General features: G+C 51.1%; 1 protein-coding gene across 4 annotated transcripts in view; it reads right to left on the reverse strand.

The window, feature by feature from the left end:
- Positions 1-834: 834 nt before the first annotated feature.
- Positions 835-25763, reverse strand: part of GPT2 (glutamic--pyruvic transaminase 2) — a 34474-nt gene continuing 9545 nt past the window's right edge. For 2 of the 4 annotated variants that reach the window (XM_073884348.1, XM_073884351.1), the window contains 10 exons: positions 25168-25276; positions 20076-20209; positions 17163-17406; positions 12895-12974; positions 10903-11039; positions 7412-7586; positions 5834-5989; positions 4439-4551; positions 3935-4113; positions 835-2930 (listed from right to left, as the gene is read on the reverse strand). In XM_073884348.1, the coding sequence (XP_073740449.1) occupies positions 2926-2930; positions 3935-4113; positions 4439-4551; positions 5834-5989; positions 7412-7586; positions 10903-11039; positions 12895-12974; positions 17163-17406; positions 20076-20209; positions 25168-25276 (1332 nt within the window). In that variant the 3' untranslated portion in view covers positions 835-2925. The remainder of the gene's footprint in view (positions 2931-3934; positions 4114-4438; positions 4552-5833; positions 5990-7411; positions 7587-10902; positions 11040-12894; positions 12975-17162; positions 17407-20075; positions 20210-25167; positions 25277-25763) is intronic. The other 2 variants (XM_073884350.1, XM_025852439.2) reach the window with 2 other exon arrangements.

Raw genomic sequence — 25763 nt, forward strand, 5'->3', positions numbered from 1 at the left:
TGCATTCATTTTAACAACATCCCATTTAAAGAATCCATGTTTTCCCACCTCACGCAACAGAAAGCCACTCAGGGTCCAGGGGGTTGACACCTACAAGAAAATGGAACTGAGAAATCGTGACTGAAGTCGGCGAGTACTGGGGGAAAAGGTTATTCTAGTGCTAGGAACCTAAGTTACAAAGAATGAAGATGTAGGGATGCCTGGGTGGCTCAGTCGGTTAAGTGTCTGCCTTCAGCTCAGGTCATGATCCCAGGGTCCTGGGATCGAGTCCCACATCGGGCTCCTTGACACATGGGGAGCCTGCTTCTCCCTCTGCCTGCCGTTCCCCCTGCTTGTGCTTGCTGCCTCTGATAAATAAATAAAATCTAAAAAAAAAAAAAAAGAATGAAGATGTACAATTAGTGACATCTGCTTGAGTTTAGACTGATACCTGCTTGAGTAGATGTAAACTATAAGGAAAATTAAACACAGTCACCATTTTGAACATGTATTTTATTGAATAGAAATTTCCAGCAGAGCTATCATTAAGTACCTTTATCAGGAGATGCCTATGAGAATCTAAATTGGAGACAGGGACAGGCAGGCCTGTCAGCTCTTCCTGCAAAACCACCCAACACAGGGACAACAACCAGCCGGGCCTCGGGGTTTGGGGTGATGGGCCACCCAAGGTACAGTCCAGCATCCCCCATGTGTGGATCTAGATGAACAACAAAAAACTTTGCAGGTGTAGATTTAAATGACTACCAAAATGACTTCCTTTGGAGGTACTGTAAAAAATCAAATCTATCATGTTCAGTATTCCCCCCCTGAATGAAGTTAACCTCCTAAGTCAGCTGACCTTCTTATGTTTTTATTTATTTACTTTAAAAGCAAACCAAGTGCATACAGTGTCTTTTAAAAAGTCTTGTAAACGTTGCAAAGTTTTTAGGTGTTATTTATAATCTGAAGAGATTCATAAAAAACTACTGGACTTGTTAAGACTACAAATAGTAGCCCCCTTGTCCCCCCATGAAAAAAGCAATTGTTACAAAAATATAAAAAATAGACTAGCTTCTACTATGTAACCTCTCCACCAGAAACCTCACAACTCCAGGACACATTCTGTTTTATGTACCATCCAACAAGCACAAGTGCAATTTTCTCAATTTTTAAGGAAAAGTTCCTGAACGTTCCGTTTGTTACTTGAGATTGTAGCTACTTTCTGCACAGGGGCTGTAATGCTAGGAAGTAGGGACAGTCCGTAGTCTCCTATCGCCTTCCCCTGCAGGGGCCCAACACAGAAATTACAGCATAGGAGGCTGCCTTCAAAGCTCACGCCTCTTTGTATTTGTCTCTCTAGCTCTTTCGATTCCAATTTGGGACTCGCTGGGTTCCCAGGCTCCTCAGCTGGCCTTGGCTTCCCCCACTGCCTCCTGAGGAAGGCCACTGGTAGGAGGGGGCTCTCAGTGAAGGGGTTCTCAGAGAAGCCTGCTCTTCGCAGAGCACCCACATTTTGGGTGTGGGTCAGGCCCCCACCCAGGTTTGCTAATGCCAGTAAAGTGGCAGGCTTGGTGGAGATACTCCCCTGGCTGGATAGAGGACTGATATCCCAGGACAGTCTGCAGAGTCTGGGGGGGAAGCCAGAAGCAAACGTGGAGGTGAAAAACACTTGGCATTAAGATACTTTGATAAACTTGGAATCCAATTACATGTATTCGTCCACAGCAGCCAAGCTACCAGGCACTTTGACCAATTATGAGCTAGGAAATGGGCTGAATTCAGTTTGAAACAACAAGACACTACAGGAGGGGGCTGGTGGTGAGGGCTTGACTGTGGTCAAGTCCTTGAGGATGCCCCTCCCTCATCTGGACATCTTCAGTGTTTCCTTATCCCTGCTGTCACCAACAGGGGGCAATGTATGTAAAGACTCAATGGAGCCCTTGGTCGAGACCGGTTGTTGGCTGACAGCAGGATGGATTCACACGTCAGCAGGCAGAATCCCTCCACAGGATAGGGATATTGCTGGGCTGTACTCTGCGTCCCCGAAGTCCAGGGTGTCCTCTCAGACGGGGGTCCCAGCCTAAGCATGCTTAACAGAACCTTCACCCCCAAAGCCCTCACTACCTACTGCTCTATGTGCAGAGTCCTCACTACCTGCTGTGTGCTCCCACGCGGAGACCTGGTTCACACCCACTCTTCCCCTGCAGGACCTGCTGACCTTGGCCGTGGAGCCCAGTACCTGTCACAACCTAGCCTGGCATCCAGTCCCACCCCGCCTGCACCATTCTTGTCTGAGAGACAGGCCATCTGCCTGCAGGCCAGAATGGTGGGCCCTTTCTGAGCCTCCAGCGGACTTCCAGGCTCTCCTGTTTGAAGAACTAGATTTGCACACCGCTAAGGGTTTTATTTCACAGATCATGGTGGTGAGTGTGGGATTTCCAGTCCTCGCTCGCCACGACTGTCATACATTTCCCAACACCTTCTTACTTCTTCAGATCTGAAACATCTCTTGCCCAACATACCCTGGTTGTTTTAAACCCCAAATGACCTTACCAAAAGCAACAACAACGGATTCAGAGAACGCTGGCCACATGTGCGGAGCAAGTCCCCTCTACTTTGGTTGCTTCAAAAAAAAAACAGGACTTCTGAGATATCCCCAATCACATTGCTCAGAAGAGAAGTGCTCCCAACATCAAGGCACAAAGAAAGAAGTCTCTTGGGGCAAAATGACAACAAAAGCGACCAGTGACCTTTGTGAGGCCTGAGGCAGAGTCGCTGGGGAAGGCAAGTTCAGTCTGGTGTGGGTGGGCATCAGGAGGAAGGCCTGACAAGCAGGTCTCCCTTTGGGTCTGAGCAGTCCTCATGCGTACTTCTCCAGGAATTTTATGTGAAAGTCCTTCACCTTCTGTAGAACCGTCTTCAGCTTCTCCACTGGAGGGAGGATGGTCATTCTGTCAGGAAAGAGGACAGCGTCAGCCTGGACACAAGTCGCTCTGGAAAAACGGAGAGGAAGGAAAGCAGGAGCTCTTTCCTTCACCTGTGTTGTGGAGATGAGGAGCTGTGGGCAAGCAGTGGGGGGGGGGGAGGGTGCGAAAGCACCAGCCCCAGGGCAGAACCTGGAACTCGCTGAACCACCCCCACCCCAATCCATACATTTACTTTTTACCCAAGTAATACATGGGACCAAAAGCAGAAAAATGGTGGCAGCATTAAGCTCACTGACAGGTCCGCCTGTTACGGAAGAAGGCCTGCACCACATTCTGACCAGTGCATACAACTTTCTCTAGAGCATGACTTGGTATTTCCTGCAGATACAGAGTGAGCCGTTCCTCCTGCTAGGTGGGACTTTTAAAAAAATCTCTTAAGAGGGGCGCCTGGGTGGCTCAGTCATTAAGCGTCTGCCTTCAGCTCAGGTCATGATCCCAGGGTCCTGGGATCGAGGCCTGCATAGGGCTCCTTGCTTTGTGGGAAGCCTGCTTCTCCCTCTCCCACTCCCCCTGCCTGTGTTCCCTCTCTCCTGTGTCTGTCAAATAAATAAATAAAATCTTTAAAATAAATAAATAAATAAAAATCTCTTGAGTGAGAACCTCCAGTCACAACTCTCCCTCCAAAGGCGCTCCCCAATTGCCATGGTAACTCACTCCTTCCTCTAATATTGCCAGTATGCTTCCCCACCCAAAAGGCAGCCCTCTCGATGTAACCGTTTCTTGAATGAGCCATGACTTGCCAAGATGAACCTAACTAGGGTGGAGAGGCTGAACACACACACACACACACACACACACACACACACACACACACACACACACACGATTGTCCATCCAGGGTATGACCTGAGTCAGGACTTGGCTCCAGGTGCTAACTAAGCTCATGACATTTCTTTTTTTAGCATCTGCTGCAGAAGACATCTGAGAGCACTGTGCGTGGAGAAGGTGCTGTACTGAACAGAACTGGCCTTGGTGGGTAAACCCCGGCTGAGCTGCTCCCGCTCGCTCAGCAACCCGGGCTGCCATCCCAGCAGGGTCAGCACACGCTGTGCAATGCGTCCCAGAAAGCAAACTGCTTCCATGTTTCGGATGCATCATCTCTGCAGACTTCTGGATGAGCTCCTGAGCACCTGGACGCTGTTTGCTACTGCATGGGATTGGGAAAGGACAGGGAAATAAAAAAAAGAAAACCCCACCGGAACATTTCAGATGGTATGCAATAGACGGAGGCAGTGGAGAGGGAGACAAGAGTGGTCAAGGAGATGACCTTGGGGCCCACGCATAGTGTTCCTGAATCCCTGGACCCAGGTCTCTGCGCGGCTCTGCAGCAGGACGGGGGGATGGTCTGCTGCAGGGGGGTTGGGCTGCACACATCTCAGTCTCTGGAGCCAGCCCGTGCTCTGCAATAAGAAGCCCCAAGTTTTCCAAGACCAAGCTGGGACCAGCCCCATGCTGCAGACAGACAGAGGTACCTGAAGTGGTAGGTGCCTTCCCTCTGCCCGAAGCCACTGCCCGGTACGACGCAGATGCCGGTCTCCTCGAGGAGCTTCATGCAGTAGAACATGTCCGGGGCCATTTTATGGGCCTGTGGGAGCACAGCAGAACTTAGGCTTCGTTTATGGCTTTGTACAAACACACCACCAAAGGGGCGCCTGGGTGGCTCAGTTGGTTAAGCGACTGCCTTCAGATCAGGTCATGATCTCAGGGTCCTGGGATCGAGCCCCGCATCGGGCTCCCTGCTCTGCGGGAAGCCTGCTTCTCCCTCTGACCCTCCCCCTGCTTGTGTTCCCTCTCTCGCTGTCTCTCTCTCTCTCTGTCAATTAAATAAATAAATAAAATCTTAAAAAAAAAAAAAAAAAAACACACACACCACCAAAAACTCGAAAGCAAGTAACCGCTGGAGCGGCAGGTTCTTTCCCACAGTGGGGCCCTTCTCCCCTCCCTGCAAGGACTGAGGCAGGACAGCGGACGCGGCCGAAGCGGGTGCAGGGAGCAAGGAACCTGAGGGCTACTTCAGGATGGCCATGGGCTGCGGTACTTTGGTCTCGCCCAGGACCAGGCTCCGTCCTTTGTGACCCACACCCAGGCAGCAGCGCCATAGGCATCTTGTATGCCAAGTGCATAACCCTCTGGCAATGAGGCCCTGAGGGCTGTGCCCAGGCGGGCTTTCAGAGAACAGCTTCCTGGGGGCTCCGGTTCACGGTGCTTCTCACACCTCGGTTCGTACAACCTGCGGTACCCGCTGAATGGGTGCTCAGCCTCCAGCACCAGGGATTCTGCCTCAACAGGTCTGAGTGGGGGAGGGCCCAGGTTCTGAATGTTTAACAGAGGTTTGGGGGGCATGAGGACAACACTTTCAGAAATACCGCTCTGGCCCTTGATCCTCAAAGTAGGGTCTGGGGCAGGGCCTGGAAGCATTGCACACACAGAATCCTGGGCCCTCTGTGACTTCCTGCAGCGGCAAGCAGCATTTTAACAAGACCTCGGGGTGATTTCGCATCCACACACTAGCTGGGACAAGGGCTGCTCTAGGACAGTCACTGCGCAGAGTAGATGCCGTCGTGGCCTCTTCAGTTTTAAATGCATCACGTCATGCATGGGGCACCTGCCTTCTGAACACTGGCGTTCAGAGCCCAGATTGGCACTGCTCGCCCAGGGCTGACCTCACCTCTGCCCCTTCACCACAGCATGCTGCAGGGTTGGGCTTCCGAGAGCTCACCATCTTTCTGCTGTAAGCACCATCTGGCTGAAGGGTCCACGAAATTCCAAGCCCCCAGAGCCAGCACTTTTGCTCCCCAAGACAAGAAACAGCCGCCAACCCAGCAATTCCAAGTGAACCCAGTGCGCCCCCGCCCAGCACCCCAGACCTGAGCTGCTTCCACGGCCTTGCTGGGTATGAAGATCCGAGGAAAGGCGTACATAGCGCCCTGCAAGGGGTTGCAATGAATTCCAGGGACTTGGTTAAACAGGTCTTCTGTCAGCTTAGCCTTTTTGGCCAGATTACCCAGGACAGACTCTTTCTCCTGAGGAGACACAGAAAACACAGGAGTCAGCATATCTCTGGGCATCACGGAACAGCTCCAGCCACTGGAAACTGTCCCTTCAATGTGGGAGCAACGGAGCAGCCTGGTGAAAAGTGAGCTCGTGTGTGCACGAACACAGCAAACCAGGGGGGTGGGTGAAACACATCCCTCTCCAGGAACGTCTTCCCTGGGTGCTCAGCCCAGAAGGCTGCCCACGGCCCTGGGGCACACAAGTACAGGGAGTTCTGGGTGACAGGTAGGTCCTGCATAGCTTGTCTCATGGCTTCTATTCTTGTACAGGAGGTCCTTCCTGAACATGAGAAAACCCCCGTCCCAGCCCAGAAGTCTGAATGGACCCAGCCCTGGTTGGAATGCTCTAGAACATGCATCTAGGAGCTGGCCCAAACTCTTCATTTGGGGGGAGGCCACTCTCAATCCGTGTGGTGTGCATAGCGCATGTGATCCAGGCAAAGCAAATCAGTGACCAGCTCAGAGGTGAACATTTCCAGGACTTCTGCTGAACGGGGATGAAAGCTATGGCCTGAGGGTGAATGAAACGTGGTCCACACGTACAAGGAACTATCATTCAGCCTTTAAAAGGAGGCAAATCCTACCACATGCTATGACTCAGGTGTACCTTGGGGGCATTATGCTGAGTGACATAAACCAGTCACACAAAGACAAATATGTATGGTTCCACGTAGATGAAGTACCTAGAACAGTCCTATTCATAGAGACAGAAAGTAGAAGAGAGGTTAGTAGGGGCTGGGGGCACAGGGAAACAGGGACTTAGTGTTTAATGGGGACAGAGTTTCAGTTTGGGATGAGGAAAAGGTTCTAGAGATCGATGGTGGTGATGGCTGCACAACAGTGTGAATGGATTTGATGTACTAAATTGTTCAGTTAAAAATGGTTAAAATGGTAAATTTTACATCCTCTGTATTTTACCACAATTTAAAATAATGTGAGCCTCGAACAGCAGGGGCCTGACTTTTTGGTTACGTGACCCATACATTTTTGTTTAAACTGGTTAAAGTTGGGTTTTTGTCCCTTGCAGCTGAAAGGGACGATCACTTCGTGCTACAAGGACGGCCGGTCAGTGCCATGCCCATCCCTTCCTCCTTTTCGGTTTAGTAACAGAAGCCCCCCAGGTGTTCTCAAGATGCGTGGCCCTTCCCTTGGGGTGCCCACCCACCCGTGGGGCTCACGGGTGAGGAAGAGGGAGGAATCTTCCACCTGAGAACACAGCCCAGCCGCATCTTCACACTTACCCTCATGGGGTGGTTCCGGCCAAGAGGAGCCGTGAGCACCCCCAGGAGGCCATCTGGAGAGAGGCCGGCCACGGTGACCCCAAGCCCAGCGTGAATGCTCGTGACCCTGCGGCGGCAGTGACGTGAGGGACCACAGGACACAGTGACTCACCCTGTGGAACTGCTCGAAGGATTCCTCTCCAGGTACTGGGGGGTTCACGACAATGTCCATGGCAGCCTGCCCGGACACTGGCGGGCACAGTCGCACGGACAGCAGCTTCACCAGCTGGCCTTTGATCTCGGGGTGCAGGTTGATCACCTCCATGTAGCCTCCTCTGTAGCCACACCTGCAGGGTTGAAGGGACAAAGACCCACTGGTCACAGAGAGGCCTCAACTATGTGCCATCGGGTCAGCCAGGATGTTCTGTAAGCATCCCCACGCCCAACACGGAGTGGCCAGGTGTGGCCGAGTTCATCCCAATGGGATGTGAACGCAGTGACGTGGGCAAAGTCCACGTCACTTCCTTACAAGGAAAAAGCATGCTCTCTCTCCTTTCTCTTTTCCCATTTCCTGAGAAATGGAGACACCGGAGCAGCAGGCTCAGTGCTGGAAATGGACGCCTCGTGTGGACAAGGCAGAGCCCGAGTCCGCAAGTGACCTCGAGGTCAGCCTGTCCTGACCTCCCCCGCCTTTGGGCTGTTAGGTCACGGGCACCTTGTTTCAGCCACTGTATTTAGGGGCCTCTTTGTTAAAGCAGCTTAGCCTGAGGCCCAGCTAATACACAGGCCCCTGTTCCAAAAGGGCCCATGACTCAGGCCTGCACAGGCTCCAGGGCTGGATACAGATTCCCTGGGGCCATGAGCACAGCCGGAGGACTTCTGCCAAAACTCCTGTTGCCTGAAAACAAAGTCAACCCAAAGGAGAGCAGAGCTGAGCAAGACAATGAGACCAAGCTAGAAATCAGAGACAGAGTCGCATCAACATCTTCCCGGACTTTTCACCCATATTAATTTAAAAAGCCTCTTTGGTGTAGGTCGGTTCAAGTCGAGTTTCCATTAGTTATCACCACAAGGATCCTGACTGATACAGAGTCAAGTCACATGAAAGTAAGCTGAGATATGCAATGAGTTAAAAAAAAAAAAAAAACCTTCCAGAACTGAATCAGCTCTAGCAGTCACACTTCCTGGAACTGTGCCTCCTCCTCTGGGCTGTGATTGATAACGTTGGGACTAATGACTACAGAAATGCAGACTCCCTGAGGCAGGAATCTAGTCTTACCTTCCTCTGTATACTCCACACCCTCAACCTCAGAGCACCTGACACAATGAGACACTCAGTAAAATGCCACTGGTATCAGCCTGCAGAACTGAACCAGCAAAGGCAAGTTCCCACATCTCATCTCTCAGCTGGATCTTCCAAGGCAAGAAGATAAATTCTGGTATCTCAGAAGGGTTTCCCCTAACAGGGGCTAAAAGAACTTTCTGCTTAATCCTCTGCTGTTGAGCAGAAAATCAAATTGAGAAGAGCAGTCTGATCTCAGGTCAGCAGGATCTGAGGACTGTGGGGCATAACTCAGGATTCCAACATCCAGGAGACTATTAAAAGAATAAAGAACACAACGCAGAGATGGCTAGGTATGTGATAAAAACACTTGAGCTTGAAAAATGAGTTAATAGAGAACAGACTTATTTAGGAAAAGAGCTACATAGCACATGAGTCTAGCAAAGATAAAGCACTACTAGGACCATAGACCAGAAAGACCAGCATAAATTAACCCCTGCCCACATTAAATCAAGCCAGCTGGGCAGTCATCCCAAAGGCACAGCTCCCTCCACCTGACCAAAATGTTTCTCCAAGCTTCACAGTTCCATCAGCCTCCAGCTCAACAAGGGAGACCCTTCCCCCATCCTAACACCTGGCGCATGAAAGACCCCCCCACCAGTGTTGGGGGGATGAATGCCCTAGTCTTTCCTTCTAAGCCTCTTTTGCAGTTTCCCCCTCTTCTCCCACAGCTTCTGAGCAGTGAGGGCCTAGACCAGTCCTTAGACTTCTTGTCTACCTACACTCACTGCCTATGGTATGTCCCGGCTCAGAGATCTAACAACTCGTTCACTGCATCTCCCAAACTTAAATCAGCTGGCTCTCAGCCCTGAGCTGGGAACTCACACAACCATGTCTATCTGGACATCCAATGGGCATCTGCAAATTCAACACATCAAAAAAACAACTCCCAATCTTTTCCCCAAACCTGCTTTATCCACAGCCTTCTTCATCCACTGATGGCAACTCCATCCTTCCTGTTGTTTGAATAAAAAACTTGCGAATGAAACTTGACTCCTCTCTCACAATCACCTTTTCCATCAAGCAACTCCTGTCCACTCCACCTTCAAATATATCAGGATCCAGGGTCTCCTCCACATCTCTATCCTGGCCCACAGTACCCGCCTGGCTGTACAGCCTCTTGTCTTAAGTCTCTGTTCCTGCCCCTACCATACAGCAACCAGACAGCAGTTAGTAAAACATAAGTCGGGTGAGTTCACACCCCTGCTCTAATCCTCCAATGGCTCCCATCCTGCTCTGAGTAAAAGTAAAAACTAACCGGGGCGCCTGGGTGGCTCAGTCGTTAAGCGTCTGCCTTCGGCTCAGGTCATGATCCCAGGGTCCGAGGATCGAGCCCATCGGGCTCTCTGCTCTGCAGGAAGCCTACTTTTCCCTCTCTCACTCTCCCTGCTTGTGATCCCTCTCCCGTTGTGTCTCTGTCAAATAAATACATAAAATCTTTAAAAAAAAAAAAAAAAAAAGTGAAAACTAACCTAAGTAGCCCAGGTGATCTGGCCTCCTATGACTTCTTTGGTCTCAACATCTGCCACTTTCCCCCCTCACGCACTCGTTTCCAGCCCTGTTTCCCTGAACATTCTAGGCATGCCTCAGGGCTTTTGCACATGCTATTCCCTCTCTTAGAATGCTTCTCCCTCAGATACCTGCCTAGCTCCCTCCGTCCTCCTCAGTGACCCTGCCCCCACCACCTGGCATTCCCATTTCTTCTCTATTTTTGTCCACCTGACACATGATTTTATTCATTTGTCTACTAACTCTCTCTCTTCACTAGAAGCTAGCTGTTAGGGCAGGGATGGCTGTGGTTTGCTCTCCGCTGTACCCTCAGTGCCAAGATCAGTACAGGACTCACAGTAGGTCATCCGTAAGTATTAGCTGAACAAACAAATACAGGATTGAAGCAGACTCCCTGACCCCAGTGCTAGGGTGAGGTGCACATACAGCTTGGTCCCCTGCTCTGATGGCATTTGTCCACTCAACCTGCCTTCCCTGGCCCCTCAGATTTCAGTGTCAGAACCACAGTGATAGAGCGGGCAGAAAACACTAGTGTTAGAAGCTGTTGTAGGTCCGGCTTTCATTTGCATTGTTTACCGTGGTCAGATTTCTTTCAAGCAGGACCTTATTTTATGAGCCTCTGCACGAGGGCTGTCCTCACACCACAGGGCCCCCGGGCAGGGGATATGGCCTGTCTCCTGCTTCTTGGATCAGCAGAGGCCGTAGGTAAGGGCAGCCTTCTCCGTCCAGCAGGGTGACTGTGGGGCGGGGTGGAAGAGCACTGGTATGGGGCAGGCCCCGAGGCAGTGGGAGGGAGGTGGAGGCCAACGTACTCGCCCATGTAGCCCTTGGAGGTAGAGTGGAAGGATGCAAGCTCCACGTTGCTGGAGTACTCGGGCCCCATCTCGTAAAGTACCTTCTTAAAGGAGTGGAACTTGCAGTCTGGAGAGTACACGTTGTCCTGGTACACCTGGGGGAGAGGACAGGACAAGCACAGTCACCCACATTCCCCAAGAGGCCTGAGCTCATGCAGGCTGCTGCCGAGGGAGGGCATGGGTGCTCAGGCTCAGCCTGCAGTCAGGCTGTGTGCTATGAAGCCCAACCTCTGATGCTACTTCCAGGAAGGAGCCAGACCAAAGAACCTTCCTGAACAAGTAAGGAGGAAGGACTTTGGGCTGGATGCCCACTTGATTTCTCCCATTCACCCACACTCACCTCCACCCCATCTCTGGACCTTTCTACCTCATCTGACCAGTGAGGACGTTAAGGACTCCTCCCCGCCCAGGCAAGTTTTCACCCTGAATGTTTACTTCCTTCCATAAGACTAATAATGAAAGCAGTCCATTTAGCTGTCCTCTGACCCCCCTACTTGAAGAGCTAAATGTGTTGCTCTCTTGGCCCTTTACGCCACCTACCCCATTAGGAACCATTCTGTTTCTCTGTTCATCTCACTGCCAGCCTTCCACAGACTGCACCCATGAGCGGCGCCCACATATGCTCTGTTCTTTCCTGTGCACACAGTCTACACTCAGCAGACAAGCACCCCACTCTGCCCTTGGGGATGAACTTCCCACACTCACGTTAGGGATCAGGGAAACGGAGGCTCTCGGGGACACTGTGGGGCCATGGGAGGGTCAGCCCAGCTCCACCTTCAACAAGCTATGCACAGCCCTCCCTCTCTTCCTCCCCCACCCTCTCCTCTTCCCAGACCTGAAGGGGAGGAGGTCTACACACCAGGTCACTCTGCTGCCCCTTCTCTCCTTCCAAAAATGAAGACTGTTAACACCTGATACTAATAGAACCCTGTATGTTAACTACACTGGAATTAAAAATATATTTTTAGACCCATCTGTTAATCATGGCAACAATGTGGTGGGTAAGCTGTGTGTGTGTGTGTGTGTGTGCGAGCACATGTGAGTGTAGGGTTCAGGCGGTGTGGGGGGTGCTAGTGAGCAAAGAAATGAAACCAACGTGCTAGAAGCTACCACTGACCAGAAATCAGAAGAAATGAAGAAGTGGAAAGAGAATTTGACAGGCCTTGAGTTTCTTCCTTACAAAGCAGGAAAAGAACGAGCACCCTTGGCTCCAGAACTGGGGTTTCAAGAAGCGGCAATCGTGAAATTAATTAAGATTTCCCTACCCTCCTCCCCACAGGCTGGTAGACACAGAAGCACAAGGAGGCACAGGAACACAGCATTATGCCCACCCAGAGCCCACTCTCCCTTCCCGGGAATGAGTCCCTCAGCGTGCCCTCAAGGAACACTGCCCCCCCCCCCCCCCCCCCCCCCCCCCCCCCCCCGCTCTCAGGGGACAGAGCTCACCCCTTGCCTGGGGCCTTCTCAATTTGCATATTGCAACCACTGGCCACAGTGATTGGTTCAGCAATGGGCATGTGACCCCCAAGCTGCACCAATGAGGCTCAATTCTGAGACTTTTGTAGGAATCACCAGGAAGAAATGCTCTTTCTAGGCTGGAAGACAGCAGGGCTGTGTGTGAGCTCAACATGGAAGGACAGAGAATCTGAGAGATAGGGTTTGGGTCCCTGGACTTAGCCCCACACCCGTTACCCCTACCATCCTTTAATTTTTCTTTTAAGTTTAAAATGGTTTAACTTCCTGAAATTTAAAGCCAAGAATCCAAACCAATATAGGAATGATTTAGGTCACAGTTTCATAGGTTGTAACATCCTCATCCTTGGTTAGAATCACTCCCCCAACACCTCGAAAGTTCTCTCTGGCTACAGAAGAGTCAAATCTGGCTCCCTCCCCCTAGAAGAGAAAGCTCAGCTTCACTCCCCATGGAGGAGAGAGCTGAGCAACTCTTACCTCATCAGCCAGGAGAAAAAGCTTCTCTTCCCAGGCAAAGTGAATCACATCTTCTATGCACTTTCTGCTTTGTACCTGACCTAAAAAAATCCCCAACAAAACCAGAATGCAGCTTGTAATGCTGTTTAAATTGTCCCTAAGTAAGAACCCCACCCAGAATCACTCAGGGCTTCTATATGTTCCCGCATGACCCTTAGGGATCACCCTCCCTAGTTGCTGTGCCTGATAGGGTGTAGTCAACCTCTAGGGACCCTCAAGTGTTGGCCCCATCTGTCTGACTCATTTAAGCCATGTACATGGAGGGAGAAGTGTCTCACACTCAGCTTTCTTGTTACTCTTATGAGAGGGGTGTGTGTGTGTGTGTGTGTGTGGAGGGATATGTTTGTCTGGGCTAGAGGACAGTGTCCTCAAGAGCAGGAAAATAAAACTGAAGGGGTTAAATCAATCAGCTCTGCGCCCCCCCACCCCTTACCACACACCAACAGCAGCCAACGGTGAGAATCACACTGGCTGATGGAGAGGTCCCACAATGTCCCAGAGAGGCACACACAAGATCTGTATGGCTCATCGGCTATCCTTAAAGGCAGTACTCAGCAGGTGCTTGGCAAATATTTGCCAAGTAAGCACTAAATTAACAAGCCTGTGCACCTGCTCTGGTGTCTCCTGTCAGCCGCCATGTGGGAACTATGCATCGCTGCTGATGACCGGGAGCGGGCTGCAGTCCTCCCTTTCAAGGTCCCTCCCTTTGAGGACTTGACTCAACACGAGCAGTGGAAACCACCACCCCCCAAGTTACAGAAATGAGTACAAAGGGCAAAACAGTACTCTTCCAGTTCACAGGAAATACAATGGGTTTGAGGTAGGGAAGGACCAAATGCTACAAGGTGGAAATGGAAACTTTCTCCCGTGTTTCCTGATCCCTACTCTGGGCAGTGCCAGGGGTGCTCCCATACCCTCCAGGAAACACCACTACAGTCAGGCTTGCTGACTGCTTAAAAAAGGCTGCTTCTTTACTGTGCATGTATGTGTATCTACGGGTATTACCTATAACTACGTGTGTATGTGTGTCTATCTATGCACATTATTTATGTATACATATGTATCTTGATGCAGCGCAAACCTGAAGACAAGGACAAACATACACCCCTCTCATAAGAGTAACAAGAAAGTTGAGTGTGAGACACTTCTCCCTCCATGTACATGGCTTAAATGAGTCAGACAGATGGGGCCAACACTTGAGGGTCCCTAGAGGTTAATACACCCTATCAGAGACAGCAACTAGGGAGGGTGATCCCTAAGGGTCATGTATAAATAAATAATGTATACATAGAGTGTGTTATGGAAATATGTTATATTTATACATATATACACATGTTATGTCTGGAAAAAAATTAGCTATGTCTCACAAAAGCACTGTATGATTCAACCAGAATCTCAGCCTTGAACTATCTAAGCAATGAACCAATTCCTTTACTGAAGGTCCAACTTTTCTCTTGCCAAGAAAGCGCCAAACCAGGCTTCCTTTGAAGCTCAGGGTTCTGGGATTCTGGAAGGTTGGCAGTCCTCGATTCTACAAGGAACCAGCCACTTTCCCACAGACTGACAGGTTGTGGCTACCCAGGAGGCTGAGCCTGCCTGCAAACCCTACTGGGCTTGCCTCTGATCCCACTAACTATCCTGTTAGAATGCAGTCAAAGATCTGAGCAGCAAGAATATCAAAACCATGTGCACATAATGCCAAGAGGAGTGCAAAGAGGAACTAAGTCAGGACCAGGGCCTCAGAAAGCCTGCCGCTCAGCAGAGGGAGTGGACCCACTATATGCAAATAATTCCACTGAGGTATGCAGCGCAAACCTGAAGACAAGGACAGAGCTTGTTTCTCTCCAGTGCCTGCAAGTCACTCAGAATATGCCTCAGAGCCTGCGAATGGATAGACACATGCGGTGGGTGGTGTCAAAGGGACCAGGGCACAGCTGTGCCCAGCAGGGGGAGACATGAGACCACCTCACAGAAGGGATGACTTCGACACAGAAGGCTGGAGAGGGGTCTTCCAGGCCTCTCACCACAGGCTGGGCCAGAGGAAATTTCCCACAACCGAATGAGAAAATCTGTCACTTGAGCCTGCTCAGGGTCCTTCCCTTCTTCGAGTAACAGAGCCCAGCTGTTCTACGGAGAATTGCCTCTTTTTGAGCTCCAGCAGGGGCAGGGGACACACACCTGACCGGAATCTTGATTTGACTGGTTCAGGGATGGGCAGGTGACCCAACTTGGGCCAAAGAGAGTCTGGCCTGGAATTTTTGTTAAAAGTATGGGCGAGGCTCTCTGCTGAGGTTGCTCAGTGGGGAGGCCATGGCTGGAGCTGCTGAAGGTCACGCCAAGGACAAAGCCTTCCTGAGGACTCCAACCAGGACCTGGGAAAGGGATCAAGGTTCCTAGGACAATGATGCTGACTCAGGTGTGCTGCTTTACCCCTGGACTTTACAGTTCTAGGACTCAACCTCTTCAGCCTTTAGCTGGGTTTGTCTTAAAACTCAGAGAGTCCTGGCTTATTATCCCAATCCATCTTGACACCTTTCAGCCAAAGTGGTCACAGTGTGTGGTCCAGACAAGATACATGGCCATCACAGGTAGGTTTCTATTTTCCATCCCCCATCTTCCAAGAGCTGACTGATACTTCACACATTCAGACCCCAGAAAGCAAAACCAGCTTCTGCCACTCATACAGTTACTCTTTAAAAATTACTCATATTAATATACACTCACATGATCCCTTTACCTAAAATAGTCAAGTCTTTGATGCGAATATTTCTTCCCAGACAGCCAGGTGAAAAGATATACGTAAATGTCTGGCTAAGAAGTTACCGGCCCTCTAACAGAAACTAGGCATACAGAGTATTTCCCAAGATATAGCACCTGCTACTACTCCAAGCTGGGACCAGGAGCATCAACATCACCTGGGAGCTCATTAGAAAAACAAATTCTCAAGCCGCGCCGCCCCCAACCTAATTACATCAGATTACCTTGGAGTGGGGTCCAGCAGTTTGTTTTTTAACAAGTAAAGCCGGAGAACCAATGTCCTAGGGTGGTGGTTCTCATCCTCAGGGCAGGGAATATTGATGCCTGGGCCCGATCCCCAGAGATTCTGGCATGCAGCCCTGTCTTTAGCCTTTTTAAAAGCTCCCTTTGTGATTCTAATGTGCAACCGGGTTTGAGAACCCAGCTGTAGTCATTTTCCTACTTCGCTCTGGTTAGACTCTGCATCCCTACCTCCAGGGAGCTGATGTACATAAATGAGTGTTACAGCCGCCGCACCCATTTCTGCACTCAGGAATTCAAGTGCTGCTTTCAGCTGATTGAAGCATCATTTGATGTTCCAAAGAAGCAGATTCCACAATCAACTCCAACTCATTTTGGCCCTGACCCATTTATCTCAACAAAGGAGGAGAGAGGAGCCCTTGTTCTCGGCATCCAAATAGCACTGGGGGCAAATGAAGCCAGTGGCCCAGAAAGATCAAAACAGGGAAGGCTGTGCATTTTTTTATAAGAAAAATATGTAAAAATAGTGCTTTTCAACTTCTGGAAAACAGGGTTTTTTAGTTTGTTTGCTGTTGTTTTTAACAAGGCATTTCCTCCTCAGGTCTCAAAGTACACAAGTAACGCTGTGTCAAAGGAAAAAATGCACACACCAGCATTCTGATAACTGGTTCAGCAAAACAACTCGGAGTAAAGGTAAAATGAGGCCTATGATTCATGGTGGCAGGTTGTGTGTAAATAACCTCAAGGAGATTCTTTGCGAATGCAAGAACGTGAAAAAAAAAACTGGTTTTAATAATAATACAACCCTGTCCAAGAAAAAAAAAGCCTGCATTTGTTCACCTAAGCTGGCCTGGCTGGTGGCAGATTTTATGGCTTTATGTTAGCAAATCTGGCATTGGATTGGGAGACTGGGAGCAAAGAGAATGTCGCATTATTTAACTCTTTAGTGTCCAGACGTGTAGTACACACCAGCTGCCCTGCCCCCACCGCCCAAGAAACTGGCGAAGAAGTGAAGCACAGGGGCACCCGGGTGGCTCAGTCGTTGGGCGTCTGCCTTCAGCTCAGGCCATGATCCGAGGGTCCTGGGATCGAGCCCCGCATCGGGCTCCCTGCTCCGCGGGAAGCCTGCTTCTCCCTCTCCCACTCCCCCTGCTTGTGTTCCCTCTCTCACTGTGTCTCTTTTTGTCAAATAAATAAATAAAATCTTAAAAAAAAAAAAGTGAAGCACAGACCTGTGGGGTTCCCGGGATTGATGATACACAGCACCTTGGGGTCACAGTGGTCTTTGGCCTCCTGCACGGCCCGCCGGAGCTCGTTCACATTTAGGGCCCAGCAGTTCTCCTCATCTAGGTAATAGTTCACCTGGATGGCATCGAGCTCAGAGATGACAGCCGAGTAGAGGGGGTACTGTGGGATGGGGATCATCACGCCGGTCCGGGACTTGCCACCCCCAGACACCAGGATCTTCAGGATTGTCTGCAACAGAGAAGTCACGGCTTCCAGGGACACCGAAAATCTCCACCCTTTGGGGGCTGCCAGGCAGACTCCCCAGGAGGCCCCAACCCCAGCCTTTTACCAGCCACCCCACTGCCCGCCTTCAGTGCAGCCCCCTGTGAGCTGCTTGACTTCCCTGAGTCTCACTGTCCCCTTTTTTTTTTTTTTTTTTTTTAAGATTTTATTTGACAGAGGGCGCCTGGGTGGCTCAGTTGGTTAAACGACTGCCTTTGGGTCAGGTCATGACCCTGGAGTTCCCAGGATCGAGTCCTGCATCGGGCCCCCTGCTCAGCAGGGAGTCTGCTTCTCCCTCTGACCCTCCCCACTCTCATGTGCTCTCTCTCTCTCAAATAAATAAATAAAATCTTTAAGAAAAAAGATTTTATTTGACAGAGAGAGCACAAGCAGAGGGAAAGAGAGGGAGAAGCAGGCTCCCTGCTGAGCGAGGAGCCCAATGTGGGACTCGAATCCCAGGACCCTGGGGTCATGACCTGGGCCGAAGGCAGCTGCTTAACTGACTGAGCCACCCAGGCGTTCCTCACTGTCCCCGTCTTTAAGACGAGGTCTGCTGTGAGGAGTAAGCAAAATGAAATGCCTTGAAGTTCTTAGCACAGTAGTTAAAGGACTCCATGCTTATACTTTTTAAAGAGGCCTTTTAAAGCAGTAATCCACAAACTGGCCCTGTCTTGGCCCTTAAGCTCATTCTGTATGTCCTGGCGGGGAGGAGGGACAGGAATTTGTCTTCTTAGTAATTACTGGTGCCCACAGCTGGGCAGACCCTTGAACAAGGAAGGGGTTGTCGAATCAGGATAAAATACCCAACTTCCACCACCAGGTGGCGCTTGAACCCGGTTGTTTCCACCGCTGTGCGGCTGAAGGTTTGCAGGACTCCTGAGAAACCAGGCCACACGAACCCAGTGAGGACACTGGGGGGGGGGGGGGGGAGGGGGGGGGGGGCAATAACTGATTGCAAACCCTGTTCTGGAGGAGTTCCCACCTTACACACAGGCTTAGTTCCTTGCTGCAAGAATGCCCCTGGATTCAGAAGCTCAACAACTTGATTCTTTTTTTTTTTTTTTTTAAAGATTTTATTTATTTGAGAGAGAATGAGAGAGAGAGCACATGAAAGGGGGAAGGGTCAGAGGCAGAAGCAGACTCTCTGCTGAGCAGGGAGCCCGATGTGGGACTCGATCCCGGGACTCCAGGATCATGACCTGAGCTGAAGGCAGTCGCTTAACCAACTGAGCCACCCAGGCGCCCCAACCTGATTCTTTTCACTAAATCTTGAGGACACCTCCCTCTGCTGCTCTAGGACCTCGGCCTGTATGTGGGCTTCTCTGGGAATGAAGAGAGGCCTTGACAGCAGAACACAGTGGAAGATTCGATGGTTGGAGACCTGAGCCCCAACACTAGAATCCCAAAGGTTAAGGTTTAAGGTTACTGGGCCTGTTTCGTCATGGGCTCCAGTAAGAGCTGAATGCATCTGAAAGGCTTTGGGAAAGGATTAAAGCACTCAACAAACATTAGAAACAAGAGCCTTGGAGGTCATAAGACGAAGATAACCCCATTAAAGGAAGAGTCAGCACACACTCCCTGAGGAGGGAAAATGAATGAATTGAAGTCCCCAGCACTGATTAGACACAGGAAGGAGCATGCTCCATGGGAATGGATGAGCACAGGTCCCTCAGACCCAGGACTTCAGAGCCCTTCTGCTAAGCACACTTTGATACCAGCCCCGCTTCACCCCGTCCACAGCTGACCTCCAGCCCAAGCCACCTCTTTCCTCATCTCCTAAACACTTGCTCACATCCATTATGCCCCTTCCCCGCCAAAGTTAAATCTTAACATAAATCCCTGATCCGTCTGTCACTCCCCCCACCTTCAAATCCTTCAGTGGACATTGTTCTTAGGACAATGACCTAAATCCTCAGCATGGCCACTAAGGCCCCGTAGGACTCAGGCCCCAGTTGCCTCCCTAGCCCACTGCTGGAAACTGGCCCTTGCTACATGTGCTCATTCACTCTGACTCTCCTTCTGCAAACACACAGCCGCTTTCTGGCTCACAGCCTCTCACATGTTGACCTTCTGTTCAGAACACACTCTGTCCGCTAACTCCCCTGTTCATGCCTACATATCCTCCAGATCTCTGCTCAGCCATCCTTTGCGAGGAAACCTTTCTGCTCCCCACAACCACCCCCACCCCCGCTGCTCCTCCCACGGCACTTTGTCCTCTTCACCCAGAAGAGAAACTGAGTGCTAGTGGTAGGACATTTATTTATGTGATATTAATGCTTGTCTGGTCCAGCACTAGGGTGTAAGCAGGGGCCAGGCTTGTTTGGTTCCCACAGTCTCCCCAGCACCTGGTACAGCACCTGGCAGAGGAGGAACACCAGTATGAACTAAGTGAGAGAAAGGCCAATGCCAGGAGAAAGACAGGCAGCCTCGAGTGCCCATGACTCCTCTCCAGCTGGACCCACAGGTGTGCACTCTGGGGGGAAACCAAGGCTGCGGGAGATAGCGGGGACCCGCAGAGAGCCAGCCCCTCCTAGCAGGCCTGTCTCCCTGCTGGCAGGCTCACATCCTTGGCCCTAATGTGCAAGGCTATTCTTCATGTGGGTAAGCACTGCCTAACAAGCCACCCTCCCACGTACAGAAATGCCGTCACTGGCTCCTGTGGTCAGATAAATGTTGTCGGGGTCTGCAGGCACGCCGCCGTCTCTCCTGGTGATGTAGGCAGCCACATCTTCACGGATGCAATTGACGCCCTGGCTAGCGCTGTAAGACCCTGTAAGACAGCAAGAAAGACAAGTGACTGGAGGCAGGATGACTGGCTCTATGGGGTTGGTGACAGCCACAGAATTACCTGGGGTGGGGGGGGGTGTGTGAGGGAGTTCTTAGACAGGACCCAACTCCCACTACTCTAGGCTGTGGAATCGTGGCAAGCTGCTTAACCACCTATCCGGGCTTCATCCACCCACCCGCTCATCCATCCGTCCACTCATCTGCTATCTCTCCATCCGTCCACCTGCCCATCCACCCACCAATCCATTCATGCTTTCAATATTCACAGAGAAGTTAGATGTCAAGCATTATTCCAGGCCCTGGCTTCCAATCAGGCAAATGTGCCCATACCTCGTTTATCCACCCTCCTGGGATTCGTACACATTCTACAACGTATAAATCACTACTGCTAGGCTTGCTATGTCTTTATCACCACTGCCTACACATGGTACCACAGAGGAATGGCAAGAGCCTTCTGCAGCCCTGGAAATGTTCCATGTCTTGATCCGGGTGAGGGTTACGCAGGTGTGTGCATGTGCAAAAACTATTCGAGCTGTACATTAATATTTGTTCATTTTATCATAGGTTTGTTAATGCCTCAATAAAGAACAGAAGTTTTTTAACGTCAGGCCACTGTTTCTTATAAAGAATTTGAGAATAGGTACTTGGACATGCACAGAATCTGGTAGGAGTCCCAAACTGGTGAATTGAATTCCCTGGAGAAGTGAAGGGGAGGCTGGGGCTCAGAAGTGGGAGGCGGACTTTTCACTCTATGTCCTTTTACACCGTTTGATTTTTAGACCACATTTAAAGAGAAACAGCCTATTCCTTCTAAGACTACTGCAAACCCACCACCAGGAGGCAGGATGGGGCTTCTCTGGGCGTCAGTGCGTATCAGTCAGTCCAGGTCCTGCACCCTGGAGGCACTTCGCGTGAGGCTCTACTCAAGTGGCCAGCCAGGCTCTGCCTCAGTGTCTGTGCATCACTGGACTCACCTTTCCCCTCTGGCCAGCCATAGGATGGGGAGGGAAGCAAGGGGAGCCTAGGCCAGTTCTCTTAAGGTTCCAGTGGCAAACATGAACATGTATCAAATCCAGGTGGTGGGTTCCAGGTCTTTTGTTACATTACTTGGGGTATTCTAATGCATTTGAAATATTTTATAAATTGTAACAGTGGGGAGGTACAAATGCTGGTATTAGAGAATCCTTCCTCTATGGAGTGACTGACCTGATTATTTCTGAGCTCCCAATCTCAGAAACCTTTCCCTGTGCCTTCTCTCAATGCCTGCCCCTCCACTCCATGGGGCCTGTCCATTCCCACACCAGCCAAGCCTCCCCTTTCTCCTGCCTCTAGCTCAGCCACTTCCTGAGTTCCCAGGTCTTCACCCCTTGGCAAGCTCCCCGCCCCTGCAGGCCACTGACTTTCCACCCTTTCCTTCAGCTTTTCTGTTATGCTCCAAACCACACTGGTCTTTCAAAGTTCAAATCATCTCTCTCTAGGGGGGCTGTCATAAAGCTACTGCCCCACGCCCAGCCTCTCCCATGACATGCAATTTCTCCAGTTATTTATTGTATACACATGAAGCCTGCCTCCTCATGTTTTTTTTTTAATATTTTATTTATTTGAGAGGGAGAGAATGAGAGAGAGAGAGCACAAGAGGGAAGAGGGTCAGAGGGAGAAGCAGACCCCCTGCTGAGCAAGGAGCCCAATGTGGGACTCGATCCCGGGACTCCACGATCATGACCTGAGCCGAAGGCAGTCGCTTAACCAACTGAGCCACCCAGGTGCCCCTGCCTCCCCATGTTAACTATAAGTTCCTTGAGAGCAGGGGCCATTACCTATTTCTTCTGTGCATCTCTGCTAGAGCAACCTATCCTCCTGCCTGGCCCCACCCCACTACAGCCCTGCTTAGGACCCACTGCCTTCAGACTGATGGCAACCTGCCTCCCATGGCCTACAAACCAGCATCATCACCACTGCCAAACTTCCCAGCCCCATCACATACCACCCCATCCAGACCTCTTCACTTGATCACACTCAGTTCTCAAACCTCAGGGCATTTGCACACACCATTTCTTCTGTTTGGCATGCATTTGTAGGTTCTCTATTACTCACCGTCCAATTGAATTTGAATCATATTTGCTCCTTAAACCCCTCCTCTACCTTAGAATTCCTGGTTACTTAAAGCCCCATAGCTCTCTGCTTTTTCTCCAAGAACTCATGAAAACTAGAGATTATTTTTTGTGTGAGTTCTTTTTAATGTTTGTTTCTCCCAAATCTGACCGTGAACTTTTTGAGCATGGAAATTCCAGCTGCCTCGTTCACCAGTGTCCCTCAGAGCCTGGAGCAGCACTCCGGGAGGGCTACATAAGGACCTGCACCTCCCTGGATGTCCAGATTCCACCTTAATCTTATGTAAGATCCAAGATACAACCTGAGAACTGAATTACTCATCAAACAGAAAATAAGGAAACTCCAGTAAGAAATAATTTTAGGGGCACCTGGGTGGCTCAGTTGGTTGAGCATCCAACTCCTGATTTTGGCTCAGGTCATGATCTCAACTGAGGCCCAAGTCTGAAGGCTCTGCGCTCAGCAGGGAGTCTGCATGAGAGTCTCTCTCTCCCTTGCCCCTCCCCCTACTTGTGCATGCTCTTTCTCATATAAATAAATAAATCTTTTTTTAAAAAAAGTAATTTTAAAGGGCGCGATAAAAAAAACACATCCAGATGAGCTCTAAGACCTTGTTTACATACTTAATAATCCCGACCTGGGTCGGGGTCGCCCTGAGCATACTGACATTTTCCATTCCCCTTACTTCTATGGGCTGGTAGGCTTAGTTAACAGAGCACCACCCCCAGGATGACACTGCCCTACCCCCTGCCATGGGCAGGGACTGGTGGTGATCCCCAGGGACAGCACTTCTCCACACCTGACAAGGGGCTTTAGCACATACGTCAACCTCCTTCAAAAGCCCAGGAGGTGAGTAGAGTACTTCCTAGTTCAAGGAGGAGAGAGGCTCAGGGAGTACCCACCTAATCTATCCTCATAGGGTCCTCAGAGAGAACTCAGTGCAGGTCCCCAAAACCCCGCAGGCCAACTTTCCTCTTGCTACAACACCGCAAGAGGGGACTCACATGAACGTGGCCTCCCAAACTCTTCCCCACAGCCCTGGCTGACAAGAGTTGCAAAAACTTGGTGAAAACTTCCTACGGGGAACAAAAAACCCCTCCCACTTCCCCAGACATTCACATCAGGTATGCAGAAGGCCAATACTCCCTCCCCCACCTCTCCTTGCAGCTTCTAGGAATCTTAGGCCCATGGCCACGGGGTCTTTGAGAAGCGCGTTTGTCCTGTGAGCTGGGCAGAGGGCGCAGGAACAGAGGAGCCTGCAGCATGGGCGTTTGGGCTGTCAGGTTGTTCTCTGCCAGCTTGTGGTTTCGGCCTTGCCACACAAGGTGCTGGCCCACACCTTCCCCAGTCTGGCGGGCAGGAAAGCAAGGGGGAGCTGGCCCCTTCCTGAGAGGGACACCCTGAAGGACAGTGACCAGACTCGGACAGAGGGCTGGTGGAGCAACCACAGCAAGGAAGGTAGTAAGCACAGGGCTCTCATTAAAGGGAAACAGCAGAAAAAGGAAGGGGAGGGGCTGGGGGATAGCAGAGAGGCCAAAGGTAGCTGATCCTCTGCTGAGAAGCCGCAAGAATCACTCTCCCACGTTCCAGAACATTCAGGCACGTGTCCTAAAAAACTCTAAGACAACTATTTTTCCTGGGGTGAGGAAAGCTGGATCCCCTGTGTAGGCGTGGGGCAAAGGAATGGGGCAAAAGTAAACAGAACAAAGAACAGGAGATGAGAAAAGAGCCAGAGGCCCAGAGACATCTCAGCAGCAAAGGGAGAGAGAATATCATTTTCACATCTACGGGGGCCAAATTCCAGGGCCTCCCTCCATGGAGTGCTCCCTCCATAAGGAGGCAGATGGCTGGGCGTGGGCTTCCAGCAAAGAGGCCAAAGGCCGGGGTGGTGGGAACACAAGGGATGAGGGCGGACAGCACGGTCAGAAGGAAGGAAGCCACCAACTGGGGTTCACAAGCATCTCACAGCACTCCCCTTCCCCAGGAACTGCCTGCCACTTCTTGCCGTGGGGGTGACAGACAGGCAAGACGGCTGGACAAAGCCTCGCACCGCACTTCACCTGGCCCGTCACTGAGGCCCATCCCTGGGTTAAACCCTCTGCTCTGAGGGGCGCCTGGGTGACTCAAGGTAAGCCTCTGATTTTTTTTTTTTTTAAGATTTTATTTATTTGACAGAGACACAGCGAGAGAGGGAACACAAGCAGGGGGAGTGGGAGAGGGAGAAGCAGGCTTCCCGCGGAGAAACGAGCCCGATGCGGGGCTTGATCGCAGGACCCCGGGATCATGACCTGAGCCGAAGGCAGACTCTTAACAACTGAGCTACCCAGGCGCCCCAGCATCTGACTCTTAATTTCAGCTCAGGTCATGATCTCGGGGTCCTGGGATCGAGCCCCTCATCAGGCTCTGCACTTAGCAGGGAGTTGGCTTGAGGATTCTCTCCCTCCTCCTGCTCTCTCTCTAAAATAAGTAAATCTTTAAAAAAAAAAAAAACAACAAACCAACCCTCTGCTCTGACAGAGGGTCAGTTACTCAAGCTGGCTCCCAGGTGTAAAGTCAAACTCCAGGCCAATGTAGGCTCTCGCAACTCAAGTGCCCTGGTCCTCAAAAAGATGGCATTTACCTCACTGCCCAGCTAACAGCAGCTGAACAGGGCAGACAGGAAGAGGAAGACTACTTTTCATTACTCTGTGTGTCACCATGCCATACACATTCACACACTCACTCACATGAATAACTCTCCATTCGGGGCCAGGGCCCAGGCCCATGCTCAGAACACATGCCCTCGAAACCCACTTCATGCCCTCTGGGACCTGGCTAGTTGGGGGGCCTCACCCAGGCTGTTCCCGCCACAAGCCTGTAGGATCCGCCGGGCTCGTTTCTTCGCATCTTCTGGGAAGCTGGGGCTGTCCAACAGGTTTGGGTAGGTGCAGAGTGCCATCACCTGGGGGAACAGAGGCGCAAGCTGGGCTCCCAGCACCCCCCACCCCAGAGCGCCAGGAGGGGCGGGCACAAGGACCCTAAGCATTGACCCTGTGAAGATGACAACTTTGGGACGTGCATGCCTCTGTACAAGGGCTCCAGCCTGGGGGAGCTTGGAGGTGCATGGGGAGGAGCATGCTGGCCTCTTTGCAGCAGGAGAGATGCTGAAAGGTGGACTACATCATGACCTGGGCTTGGGACCCAAAGGGGGTCTGCCAGAAGAGGAGCAGGGAACAGAAGGAGCCTGCCCCTCAGTCCTTGGCCCCAACTCTTCCAAAGAGGACAGCAGTTCACACACCCAAGGCCACAAGATCCAGGGGGCTCCTGAGCCGGGGCCAGGGCTGAGCAAGCAGGTGAACCCCAACTGAAAGCACAGACCCCTAACTCACAGACTGCGTGTCCTCCTGCATGCCCTCAACCCCCTGCCCCTTTTCTCACCATCATCTCCT

This window comes from Callorhinus ursinus, unplaced genomic scaffold (assembly GCF_003265705.2).
Source record: "Callorhinus ursinus isolate GAN/ISIS: 27379988/994484 unplaced genomic scaffold, GSC_fseal_2.0 scaffold56, whole genome shotgun sequence".
Lineage (NCBI taxonomy): Eukaryota > Metazoa > Chordata > Mammalia > Carnivora > Otariidae > Callorhinus > Callorhinus ursinus.